The following is a 13,902-nucleotide window of genomic DNA, read 5'->3' on the forward strand; positions in this document are numbered from 1 at the left end:
GGGGCCGCAGTAAATGGTATCGTGGGCCGCAGGTTGTGCATCCCTGACGTAATCGGATGGCATATGTGATGAGCTCACACTGCATAGAATGAACATATAGTGAAAAATCCATCACTCATAATAGTGTGACTACATCACTGTGCATGATATGCCTGCACACAGTCCATATACATAGCGTATTCTTGCATGGCAGCTTTATTGGTTGTCACCTATTTTTTCCAGATGTACATATGACTAATGGCTGAGACTAACAGTCATTTATAGACGGACATGAACTCGATTTCACTGAAATTCCAATCTTTATCTCCCTCTTTAAACATGGCCGCTGTTCTTCACCATCATAAACCACAGCGCCATGTATAACATGTTCCATACTGAGCTGGAAGTGACACGTGCCTCCAGCTTGCCACATCCTAGTCTTGTTGGATAACATTCCATCATCATCTTTAACTTTTTACTGTACTTTACGTTTCAATTCCCCACCATTTTCACAATCTCTGCTTGCTGGTAGTGAATGCCAGGGACTGACTTACTTCTCCTATAAGGGCTCCTTCACACAGGCGTATGCAGTCTTGGTCTGTGAAAAGCGCACCGTTTTCACTGTGTATATATGCATGTTGCATCCGTTTTCGATGTGTGCTCGCTTTTTACGTCTGCATTGCATCGCATTTTTTACATGTGCAAAAAAAAAAAAAACGCAAGAAAGCGCATTTGATATCACTTTTTTAGCTCACTGTCTCCTGGCAAGTGAATACGCATGCAACTGCATATTTGTTGCATTCTTACGCAATTCCATAGACTTCAATGGGTGAATTTAGTTCGTAAATCCGGATAGAAATAGGACATGCTGCCTTTGTTTTTAAGCCATCGATCGATCCATGAAAAAATGGTCCTTTGAATGCAACAATGCAAATCAGTGATGTCATATGCTGTGTCCGTATTATGTCCGCCAAAAATACGAATGTACAGGAATACGAACATACTGTACAATATGCCCATGTGAATGGGCCCTAAGTCCCTATGACTAAGAAACGGGGAGTCCTGAAGTGGCTCGCATCAAGCTATGAGGGCACTGTGGATGTATTTACTATGGTGGCTTGCTCACATGCACATGGCCAACAGTCTTGATTTTGTGATCTGAAGTGAAATGTTGGTGGGGCTTAAAAGGTTCACTTTTTGGGATTGAAATATTGATAAAACTTATGGGACCACTCAAGAAACTAGTATGAATTCTTTGCCACATCCATATTTCTGTATAACCCTAATAGTCCTATGATTCATTTCGTAAAGTGAGAAGATATGGATTTGCATGAGCGACTTATGTGCCATCCAGTCCCAATGCAGACTTCGGCAAGGGACAGTTCAGCAATTTGGGTTGCCCAAGGCATGGACCAAGCATATGAGGTTTAATGTTCTCTGTGAGCATGCAGACTTGTATGTTGACCCAACAGTCCCGAGAGGACAACGCCTAAATATTCTCTACTTACAGTGACAAGATAAATCAGGGATGAAGTCATACGGCTGAAATTTGCATCGACTCCTTGTAATATTTAGAGAGGAGGAAAGTAAAACATCAGGTCCTGGGCGAGATACGACATTAATTGTGAGTATCTCTGCTCCAGCGCTGCCTCCCACCTCATTTATAAGATTGGTACGCTATGATGAGGTGACAAGTGGCGGGACGCGTTTCAGGGAGGGAAGTTTGCAACCACATCAGGTATCGGGACAATAGCTCTGATACGTGTCTCTGTTTAGGCGGCTACTCACATGTTTCGCAAGTTCTTTATTTTAGTCTTTGAGTGTTTATCAGAAGCAGGAAGCGTTTATTTTAGTCTTCGAGTGTTTATCAGAAGCAGGAAGCGTTTAATAGAAAGACGCCAATAAATATATCGGGTTTTGCTGAGTCTCCAAATAACTAAACAAGAGTCTTTAGTTGGCCGCTTCCCATACTGTGCAGTAAAAAGTAATGCTGGTGGCAATATGGATCCGGTCTGTTAGTCAGAGCTAGATTAAGGTTTGTGCAGGGCTTGGTGGTCTAAGGTATTGAAAGAGTTAATATTGATCTCTTTTCTCTATGGTTGTCTATGATAGCTATGGGCTTATTACTAATATCTCTGGTGGTCGGAGTTGGTTTCTTTAATCTCCATCTTGGATTATAATAGCAGAGTGTTTAATGGTGGGGATCTACACTGAAACATGTCCCTTTAACTTAATTCTACTTAGGGTTCCTGTCCATAGGCGTAGCGATATCCCACGGCAAATCTCCGCCACGGGAGCCGCCGGCAGGGAGCAGGGGAGAGCTGACGACTCTTCACGCTGAGCCTGTCTGACAGATAGGCTCACCGCATGCTGCGATTTAAATTCCGCGAGTGGAGAATCGCTATGATTCTCCACTTGTGGACAGCAGGGCTGCGCTTTCCATAGTAGCCTATGGAAAGCGTTCACTGCGTTCTCTGCGTTCCCCGCGGCCCAATTATCGCCGTGGGAAATGCAGTGAAAAATCGCCCGTGGACAGGCAGCATTAGTCTAAAAAGATTCTACACTGAGCTCCAAATCCTCTGCTCCCTTCATACAATCCCCTGGTTAAATAATAAAATTATGTCTACCCACAGCTACCACTAGAGGGAGCTCACTGAGTTATACAGCTCCTATATAACTCAATGATGAGTTGGTTTCTTATGAATGACTAAGGGGTGCTAACAGGGGCATAACTAAAGGCTTAGGGGCCCTGATGCAAAAGGTGAGCTGCCCCCCCCCCTCTATCTGTACCCATACCTAAACCATGCTGCACAGAGGCATAACTTGAAGCTTCTGGGCCCCAGTGCAAAACCTGTAACAGGGCCCCCAACTATAACGCTTTATTCATAGTACTGGGCTCCCTATATGGAAAAGAGAGGCCTTATGGGCCCCCTAAGGCTCCTGGGACCGGGTGCAACTGTATCCCCTGCACCCTCTATAGTTACGCCCCTGGGTGCTAATATGCCCCCCAAAATTAGTCATCTTCTGAGAAACTCCTACCAAAATCAGTTTGCTAGCTCTGTTTGCCAGGGGGACACCCAAAGTTTTGTGGAACCCTGACTAGGAAATACTCCTGAATGAATGGTTATTTGACTTTGCTGTTTGCTAAACAGGGGGCCAAGTATGTTGCACAGAAATACAGGTAATGCAGTCTATGTTCTTGTGGAGACCTGCATGTGTTTCCCACATTCACGTCAACAAGTGTTGGCATCATGTATTGATCGCGCCAACTGCACTTTTCTGTGCAGAGGTGGCAGTATGTCTGCCACTAAAACAAGGGTATCTCGCTTGATTTTCTTGTTTCCTCGGTCCGCTCATAAAGCAAGGGATTAAGCAGGGGACATGATGCCTTTCAGTTGGAGTTGTTCTTTTACGAACATTTTGGCAGGGATAGGGTGTGTGTTTTTTACACTTCTGGCAACCCATCTACAACCAAATTATACACGCATGTCTGTCTATTTCCCCTGGAAAGGGCAACAGCCCAAAGTGAATCCCGTCCCAAACAAATGATTTAATAAAGAAAACAGCTGCAGCTTGTATACACTTGGTTTCATTCTCAGTAGATAAATGTCTGCACAAGGTCCCAAATCACATCAGCAAAAGGAATGCCATTGTATTCGAGCATCGGGGGATCCGTGGTAGATACAAGAGCAATTTGGTATTTTATGTAAGGTGCGTTTAGACGGACGACTAGCCTTCCAAAAATCGTTAAAACCAACAAAAGTGAATGATAATTTTTCAGTTTAAAAGTGAGCCAATGATGAATGAGTATTGTGCGCTTCTGGATCATCGTTCAGTTTCAGCCAACATAAAAAGCATCATCGGCTCGTTGGCTTCTCGTTACATTTAAACACTCATCTTCAGTATTTCACACAGGAATGTAAAACATTGAAGTAGAAGTGAACAAGAAGTTCATGATTCCTAATGATGCTTTCCCTGTCTCAACAGGCTGCCTGATCTTGAACGAGCTGGTGATGACATCACCAGCTCATGACATCACCAGCTCATTCACTCAGGCAAACAAGAATCGTGAAGTTCTCGTTAGCTGTAAGGAAGGGAATTACTGAATTGTACAGTAATGATTTGCACTTAGTTGAGATTGAAGCTGAAGCCCTTATCTAACAGGTCCCTAAATTGCAATGATGACTGTGGTATGGATGGGCAAGAGAATCTTGTACCATGCCTCATATCCAGTAGGAATGTGTTGAGTTAACACTGTGGATGGTGGGAGGTACTTAATGGCTACTACCCTAATAGCTGGTTTTTGCCTACATTTAGGAATAGAGGTGAGTCACGTCTCACTGCCATCCAAGGACAAGGGAGCATGAGATTTTTAAAACATGGCCTCCAAAGTAACACCACTGGTCAGATATTGGGGAGCTTTTATAGGTATGAGCAGATATAGTTGACCACTGTATTGATCCAACAAACATAGTCCTCTTACACCACTTGCCACAGTCCCTTGGCTCCTCATTGAAAAGTAGAGCCTTGCCTGTGATCCATGGTTTTCCATTTACATCTGATTGCCTGACGATGCCATCGGAAATCATTGAATCTACCAACAAATGTCTATGATCACCCTAACAGGGAATGTGCACCTTGATGATACTATGGAAGAGAGTCAAGGGACTCTTTGAGGGCTGTGGCTTTGCTTATGCTGTTGGGCTCTCCATTGACTTCTAGAAATCATTCCTATCAATAGCACCAGGAGGAGCACCCCTTGTTCACTGGCCATGAGAACCACTTTTCCTGCTGTTGGGCTCTCCATTGACTTCTATAGATCACTCACATCAATAGCACCAGGAGGAGCACCCCTTGCTCGCTGGCCATGAGAGCCCCTTTCCATGTTGTTGGGCTCTCCATTGACTTCCATGGATCACTCACATTAATAGCACCAGGAGTATCACCCCTTGTTCGCTGGCCATGAGAGCCTCTTTCTATATTGTTGGGCTCTCCATTGACTTCTATGGATCACTCACATCAATAGCACCAAGAGGAGCACGCCTTGTTCACTGGCCATGAGAACCCCCTTCCTTGTGTACTCCCTGGCTAAGGATGATGGTGGTTGTAGTTTGACCCTGACAGAACACTGATTGTTCTTCACTAATGTTCTACTGTAAGTCTTGCAGCTGGTTACTGACCCCCACGGAGTGTCCCGACTTTTTAGAGAGGATGGAAGTAATGCGAGTGGATTTCAATCAGTTTTCACTATGATAAACAATTGAGATTGACTCAAGTTTACTTCTAGAAATTGCTAACATTGTGGATCTGGAGCCAGAAGAGGTACTATCGGGTAAAGGGGCTGGAGGTGGCACTCGGCCAGCATGAATATATTTAGTTCACAGAGTGATGTGCCCAAATTCAACTTCTGGTTCCTATTAGCTGTTCCAGTGTGGAATGCAGCTGTTCAGTAATAATACATAATAACAGTCAGTTTGCAGCTTAGCACCTTTAGCGGGTTTGTTTTGGGTCGCTGCATGCAAGACAACAGAAGATAATGGCTGTGGACAGTGCGGACTGTTGCCTGATGCCAAGAATGTTGGAATAGAACAGGAGAAACTACTGAAGAACATCACTTTAGATGAACCTAAGAATGTCACGGCCGTTGTCACTCAGCTTTGCTAGGATCCGGAATGGTAGATCTGTGTAATGTAAGGGCTGCAGAGAATGTCATTGGACCTCCAACCATAATAAGTTACCCATTGGGATGTGGTGGAGACATATGATGTCTCCAAGCGATAACCGAGCCGGTTGGTGAATGTAGGTGAAAATGTATGAATAGCTCCACCAATGAGCATAGTTGACGCTCTGATGGCAAGCTTGCTGACTGTTTCCAATAGCAACTACTAGACACATTCCTAACAACTTAGCTGTAGCGCGTTAGTGCTGGAGGATAGTTACTTTTCACTATTACAGATTACTATACAGTGCCTAGAAAAATGATAAAACTTGCCAGAATTTAAATCGTCAGAACAAGCACAGAGTAGCCATTGGGAGAGCAGGCAATACTTGAAGATTTCAGCTCTGAAGCCTTCAGAATAGTGAGTGCAGCTCTGCAGTATAATGCAGGATGTAACTCAGAATAAATACAAGATAAGTACTGAATTGTACTTACACAGTGACTCCACAAGCAGAATAGTGAGTGCAGCTCTGGAGTATAATGCAAGATGTAACTCAGGGTAAATACAAGATAAGTACTGTACTTACACAGTGACTACACAAGCAGAATAGTGAGTGCAGCTCTGGAGTAAAATACAGAAGTATAAGTCAGGATCAGTGCAAGATTAGCAATGCAATGTAGGTTTGTAAACTATATTGGAGTTCAAAGGTTGACAAAGTGAATGGAAGGGGGTGCTCCATTACATGATTGTCTCGTTCACAATATGTAGGATTTAAAAGAATTGTCCGACCACATACAAGACATGCTTAGACACCACATAATGAAAAAGTAATTTACTTTGTGCATCAAATATTTGCAACATCTCTGCTTGCTGTCAGTGAATGGAAACAACCTTTGTTAATTGGAAGAAAACCTGTTTTGGCCTAATACCTCTCACAGCTGACTGTTTGCGCCAATTGTTTCCAGTCTATACAATCCTGTAAGAAGCAGGCAGCTTGTTCTCCAAGCTGATGTATTGTGACAGGCTAATAATACTGTACAAGAGGGATTTTTGCTGCTGATGGGTTCATCTCACAGAGCAATTTCTAGACTGGATACAATTGCAGCAAGTCATCAGTTGGGAGAAGTATTTGGTCAGCACAGGTTTTCAACCTTCCATATAAACAATAATATTTCCATTCACTGACAGCAGGCAGGAATCTTCAAAGTGGTGAAGAGTTGAAACAAAGTATATTACAAAGTGGGAGGAAGAGGACGGTACAAGACCTTTTCGGGTCAGTTTATGGATGAAACATGACACATTTCTGAATTTAGCAAGTAATAATGTAGTTTAGCAATGACCATTAAGCAAGAAAACAGGGCAGAGCGCATTCTACCTGTATGTCAATGGCCACCAGGGGCGCACCCCTTAACTACATGCTTAAAGGGAACCTGTCACCTCTGAACAGTACACTATAAACTAAGTTGTGGTACCATTCAGGGAGGTGACAGGTAGCCCGATGATCTATTTTATACTCACCCACACTCCCAATCCCCCGCTGTCTCCGCGGTGAAGTCCGTGCACCGCCCAAAAATGGGACTCTTTTCAGAATGCTGTGCATGTGCTCTTCTATAGGAGAATGTATGCATGTCAATCTGAAAAGAGTCAGATTTTTGTTTGCCACATGGATTTCGCCATAGAGACAGCGGGGCATCGGGAGAGTATAAAAGAATATATCCCAGCTTCCCGTTTATTGTGCTGTTCGGAGGTGACCGGTTTCCTTTAACCCTGGAACTCCTATGGTTTTTGTCTTACGTGGATCCCCAACCTAAGTCCGTTAGACTCACAGCATGGCTGTGACAAATATCTGTCTGGGATAATGTAATGAATCCTTCACTGAGCAGGGGGTTGGACCCGATAACCCTGGGAGTTCCTTCCAACTCTACCATTCTATGATTCTATGGTATCGCACGTTTCACTATGAATGCGGTTTCAGAGGACCACTTTGTCAACGATTTGTTACTTTCTGCCATTTCACCATTAAATGGTTGAGAATATCACTAACACATATTATAAGTTATCATTGAAACTCTTTATTATTTTTTTTTTCTTATACAAGATATGTTCCTGGACCAAATCTTTAGGTAGATCAGTAAGGAACATTTGTCTTCTGGTTTTCTTTTTATTCGCATTCCAGTCAGGATATGTCACCAATAAGACTACACAGGGCACTAAGGACTGGTCTCTCCCGAAACTGAAAAAATAACTTTACCGACCCTTGTTTACTGGGAAGAGATTCCTTTGGAATGAGCCTCTTGTTTTGATGCACTGTGCCAACCAGCGCTAGCCCGTTCTTCAACAAGTGGTCAGCGAGTTCCATTGTTGAAAAAAAGATTGCCCACGGTAATATTTTCATGGGTGCCGAAATACCTTATTGCCAATTCATTCACCACCTTGAATGCAATATTTGTTCCCCTCACGTTGCCTTCATTACCCAAGTAGAGCAAGCCTGTCAGTATATTAAAGTGGAGTCACATATCCAGAAGGTCCTTATTCCGTATTTTGCTGACTTTGAACTCATGTACTGGTGAAGGCACTAGCGACCTCGGAACGGGACTAATTGCTCAACAGTAGTCAGATTTACACCTGGAAAGTAGTATTTTTGAAGATTGTGATTTATTTGGTCCCATATTTCACGAAAAGGTAGAAAGTTGCCTATAGCCCTTTGAACACTTCTTAATAATAATAATCTTTATTTGTATAGCGCCAACATATTCCGCAGCACTTACATAGACAGGGGGAATACAGAAAGACAAAAAGTACAAAAATTACAGAACCACGGTTACATAGTAATCAGTTGATGGAAACAATGGGGGTGAGGGTCCTGCTCCAATGAGCTTACATACTACAAGTGATGGGGTGGTACAGAAGGTAAAGGGGCTGGAGATGTGCATGGTATGGCGAGGTGGAGAGTGAGCGATGCTATACACATAGACAATGGTCAGATATTTGGCCATCAGAAACGCTCTTTTCTCCTTAGGGAGAGCAACTATCTACTATAAACTAAGTGAGGAGACTCAAATGGCCAAGCACGCTCCTCTGGGTAATATGCAAATAAGGGAGATGGAATAAATCCTTTTTATACTAGGCTTGTATAAAAAGTCTGACTTTGACTTGAAGGAATGCTGCCTTTCAATAGGTGGCACTGTGGAGGATTTATTCCATCTCCCTTATTTGCATATTTGGCCATGTGACAGCAGAATCGGTATGACTGCAGGAGTGATTTATGATGTCATCAAATCTCAAAAAGTTCATTGGGTATTCAAATCTTCCCTTACTCATTGTGGAGCTGGAAATTGGTGGACCATACTTCTTGTTCCACAGAATACGGACGTTCAAGAAACTTCTTCTCAGGTGACCTGCAGTGATCAGCAGTCCAATCAAAGCTCTAATTTCTACTGAATCCCATTATTGCCTTGTGAACAATGATTTTTTTTCTCTATGAAATTCTCTCTGCTTCCAAATTGGTGTACTCAACAATTGTATCAATAATATCACAGATGTACAAATCAAAAGCACCCACTGAACTCTCCAATATATTCAAAGGTAGCAGATTTACCTTGTCTGTTTGTGACTTGATAATATTGTATCGTCTCACTTTGCATGGTGCCGGTGGATTTCTGCTTCACAGAAAGCCAACTTGACCTACATAGCAGGAATTTTCAGCAGCCGGTGGTTGTTACCTTCAAAAATTGTCATCAATGTTTTCAGCACTTTGCTCATCTGGGACTTCACTCGCAATGTGATCCTCTTCACTGTCATTTGGCTTGGGGTTGAATTCATCGTCGCTAGACTGTAGGTCACTGTTGTCTTCTTCCACAAAAAACAAGTTATTTTTGCGTCACTCGGTTTTCTTTTCAACATGCCGAAACACTAGCAGCAGGGAAACCATTCTGAAGACACAAGCTTGTTCACCGACTACCACTATCTGAGGACTGATGCTCCACATATCTCTTATGATAACTGCAATCTCGTCTTCCTTGCTCTTGTTTGGACAACGTGTTATTGGGTGTAAGAGTACAAGTCGCTGATTTCATAACAAGAGGAAACAATACCCACGCCAAAAAGTGCATTTTAAGGAACACCTGGCCAATTGTCCTATCTGAACAGATAGCATGAGAAAGAGGAACATCAATTGTGGTGAGATCTACCCCAAACCACTCTGAAACAATATTTGCTATCCCCAGCGAGGCATGAAGGCGGGAAGAACAAGTGACCCGCGAAATAACTTGAGTGTGTCAGACTAGGTATCTATGTAACAAAATTAAGTCATCGCATTTATACATAATCTCGAAAGAAAATGCAAAATCATGTTATATATGGAAGAGTATGAAGGAGGAATAGTGAAGGGGATATTACAGAACGCTAAAAGGAAATACCGCAAATTCTCAAAAACATTATGGCATGATTCTGAGAGACTCACTCACCTTAGGCGTTCCAAGGTTAATCATAAGAGCTGTCAAGATACAGTATCCCTTGAGACATTCCCAGCTTTCAATAGGCCCATCCTTGGCAGTAAATGAGTTACTCAGAGAGACGTCTTTAAGAATTCATAATCCCGCTGGTCTTATCACAGCGCAGAATTCTGCTCGCAGACATGTATTGGATTTGTTATAATCAACAAAACTAACATTTATATTCTTAAGCGCTCCAACAATATCAGAAGTTGTGCCGGCACAACACTCCGCAGGAACCACAACAACTTCTTGTGTACACAGTGAATATGCAATAGGATTAAACAGTGGGATCTATTCATCGGGGTCTGCATTGTGCCACGCTCTGCCTCAGCGTGAGTTGGCACCACAAGTACAATAAATATACAGATTATTCATCGCTGAACGCGTTATATTCACATGTTCTAATCCTTGCCAGGGTCACATAGGACCCCAGAATGCATGGGGGGTAAATACATATTTCATTTTTATGGTAATAGTCCGGGATGTAAGGCCGTTTTCACATCTGCGGAGGTAACGTTGTAGATCTGTCTCCAAATACCGGAAGAAAAAGCGCTGCAAGGGGTCCCTCCTACTCTGTTCAGTTCCATCCTGAGACAAAGCCATTCGGCCGCGGGAATTCCCTTTTCTTGCTCGGAGCAGGATAGTGGAATCCCGGGCCCAGGTGTGAAACCACGAGAACGTAGGCCAGCGGCACACAAATGGGTCGGATTCAGCATTCGGGAGCCCACAGCGAAATCTGACCCTGTTCTCGGCTGACCTGAATTATTCGTACTGCAGATGGTCCAGATGGATCGCCGTTGGATATGCGCAATGCTCATTTTTTTTCCTGTGCCACGCCATCGTCCACGCGGAAACTGCAAGAAAATAGAGTGTTCTGCGACTTTTCCTCCACTAGCGGAAATCACAATTTGATTCTATGAGTGTGTAGGAAAAAAAATCGATTTTACATTGCATGCTCTGAGTGGTATTTGCTACGGATCCGCGATGCGGACGCCGACCGCGGATTCCACAGCAAAAACAGTTTGTGTGCCACCAGCCTTAGAGTGTAGCTAAACTTTTTTTAAACGTATGACATGTCATAGTGACAGGTCAGAAGTTTTAATATGTAGGGGAGCTCAGGGTGCCGAGACCCCCACCAATAATCAGGCAGAAGCAGTCATCTGAGCGCTGTGCCCTTTGGTCTGTCATCATGAGCAGTACACGGACTCCATAGACTCTCTATGCAGGTCGTACACCTTCGCAATCAATGATGGAAACAGCTGAACAAGTACAGCAAAGATGAGCGCTTCCGCCCGTTCTTACTAGTGATCGTGGGGGGTCTCAGCATCCAGACCCACCAATCAAAACTTCTGACATGTCACTGATACCGTATGTCAGAAGTTTTTAAAAAGTTTTGTTGCACTTTAAAGCTTCTGTACTCCAACGTAAAGTCTGTAATGGGACCCAATTTACCATGTGCATTTTGTAATACTGCTGCCATCTCATGTGGCAGAGAAGCCTTCGGACCCCCTCCGGCACCAGGGCCCAGTCACATCTGCACCCTTATGGCTATGCCACTATTGACAGCTTCGTAAGAATGTTATCTAAAATACACACACCTAAAATACATTTGCAGTACAATTCCATTAATCCAGCATTCTATAATCCAGAAATACTACCATAATCCAACTGCCATTTATTTCTCAAAACTACATGATAATTTGGAAATTCCCAGCTAATTTAGCTGTGTCCAAAAAAATCGTGACCATCCAAAGCATTGGAGTCCAACGTATTCATTCAGATGAGCGATTATTAGGTGCGTAAAAAGCATTGCGCCAGGAAAAATAACACAACGGCGACCAATTTTATACGATGTGTGAGAGGATAGGTCTTGCCCTATATTTTGCCAACATATGCTGGCAGCTCCTATTGCCTTCTATGGGAGAGGATAAGAAAGGGAGGGGAGGAAATTTACCAGGGTAGTCCAACGCTGGGAAAAGATTACAGCTGGCTTTACTTAAGCATTAGCAGCCATTCAGAGGATTTCTGCTAATCGAGGGATTTCCACGCTGCAATGTTTTTTTTCGCCGATACGACGCCCGTGTGAATGTACAAGAAAACGCTAATTAAAATCAGGACTTGATCGCGGCTCATCTCTCTTTCATGCAATTTTTTTTTTTAGCAGCGTACGGCTGAGCATAAAAACGCATACAGTTGTGTGAAAGAGGCCTTACAGTGACTAAAGTGTTCAAGATTGTATCTGGGCCTAATAGGCTCAGAAGGTCCAATACTAAGAGTAATAGTTGCGGGATACAGATATGACATTGGGCTGGCTGCTGAGTGAAGGCCACTAGTGGCAGCCATTATATTGCCCATAGGGCTTCTTACTCCTAATTCCCTGGATTGTATATAAATCTGCAGTTACCCAACTTTCTCTTCTACTGCTCTGTGTATGTAAGGCTGGTATCACACGGGCGCATGCGCATTTGCGCAGCATTTTTGCAGAACGAATTATGCTTTTTTGCATGCACATCGGTATATTTTACTCTAGATTTTGCGCCTGTTTTAAATGACTAATTAGTCTAATGCGTTCCAGATGTGTTCTTCCTCCAGCAGAATTCTGAAGCACATTACGCATCTCCTAGCGTATTGCACGAGCATTTGTGCACCACCCATTGATTTCTATGGGGACCTTTTGTGCGCAAATGCGGAGGACAGTAGAATATACTGCCTATTTTTTCTTTGCGCAGCCAAAATGCACAAGAAAATACGTGCATGTGAACGAACCCATTCTATTCTTTGCATGTTGCGTGCATAAATTTTGCATGCGCAAATGCATCCGTGTGGCGCCGGCCTTAGAGTCACCATTAGCTACAATTCTGACATTCTATTCATAAAAACAGGCTGATCAGACTGAACAATGCTGTAGGTTGCAACCCTTAATGTTTATAATGTATTTCTGATTTCTTCCCTTTTTTCTTACATCTTAGCTCTCTACTCCTGCTCCCTGGCAAATGGCGGTTGTGAGCACGATTGTGTCCAGATCACTGTGGCGCATTATCAGTGTCGGTGCCGACACAATTACCAGCTGAAGGAAGATGGCAAACACTGTGAATGTAAGTGACAGTAATGATGTGTGATTCGATATTCAGATTATTTTGGGGGTTTGCAGGTGTCATGGCAGCAGACCAGATGGAGGCATACTGAATACATACAATGGGTGTTCTACTACGTCTACCACACGCATATTACCACGGTCTCAGGTTATGTCAGTGCTGAACTGCAGTGTTTACAGGGAGCCTGAATTTTTTTGGCTGTAAGTTCCTTTTATTATTTTATAGATGTGACCCCTGGGTACCTCAGTGCCCGTGGGTGATCGCTGGGTACCTCAGTGCCTGTGGGTGATCGCTGGGCAACTCAGTGCCCGTGGGTGCGCGCTGGCTACCTCTGCCTCCGTGGGTGTGCGCTGGCTACCTCGGCCTCCGTGGGTGCGAGCTGGCTACCTCGGCCTCCGTGGGTGCGAGCTGGCTACCTCGGCCTCCGTGGGTGCGAGCTGGCTACCTCGGCCTCCGTGGGTGCGAGCTGGCTACCTCGGCCTCCGTGGGTGCGAGCTGGCTACCTCGGCCTCCGTGGGTGCGAGCTGGCTACCTCGGCCTCCGTGGGTGCGAGCTGGCTACCTCGGCCTCCGTGGGTGCGAGCTGGCTACCTCGGCCTCCGTGGGTGCGCGCTGGCTGCCTCGGCCTCTGTGGGTGCGCGCTGGCTGCCTCGGCCTCCGTGGGTGCGCGCTG

General features: G+C 44.1%; 1 protein-coding gene across 4 annotated transcripts in view; it reads left to right on the top strand.

The window, feature by feature from the left end:
* The window catches only part of MEGF6 (multiple EGF like domains 6), a 370,082-nt gene that overhangs the window by 292,254 nt on the left and 63,926 nt on the right, over positions 1-13,902 (top strand). For all 4 annotated transcript variants that reach the window (XM_066607377.1, XM_066607379.1, XM_066607378.1 and 1 more), the window contains one exon: positions 13,105-13,230. In XM_066607377.1, coding sequence (XP_066463474.1) covers positions 13,105-13,230 — 126 coding nt within the window. The remainder of the gene's footprint in view (positions 1-13,104; positions 13,231-13,902) is intronic.

Source organism: Eleutherodactylus coqui, chromosome 6 (genome assembly GCF_035609145.1).
Source record: "Eleutherodactylus coqui strain aEleCoq1 chromosome 6, aEleCoq1.hap1, whole genome shotgun sequence".
NCBI lineage: Eukaryota > Metazoa > Chordata > Amphibia > Anura > Eleutherodactylidae > Eleutherodactylus > Eleutherodactylus coqui.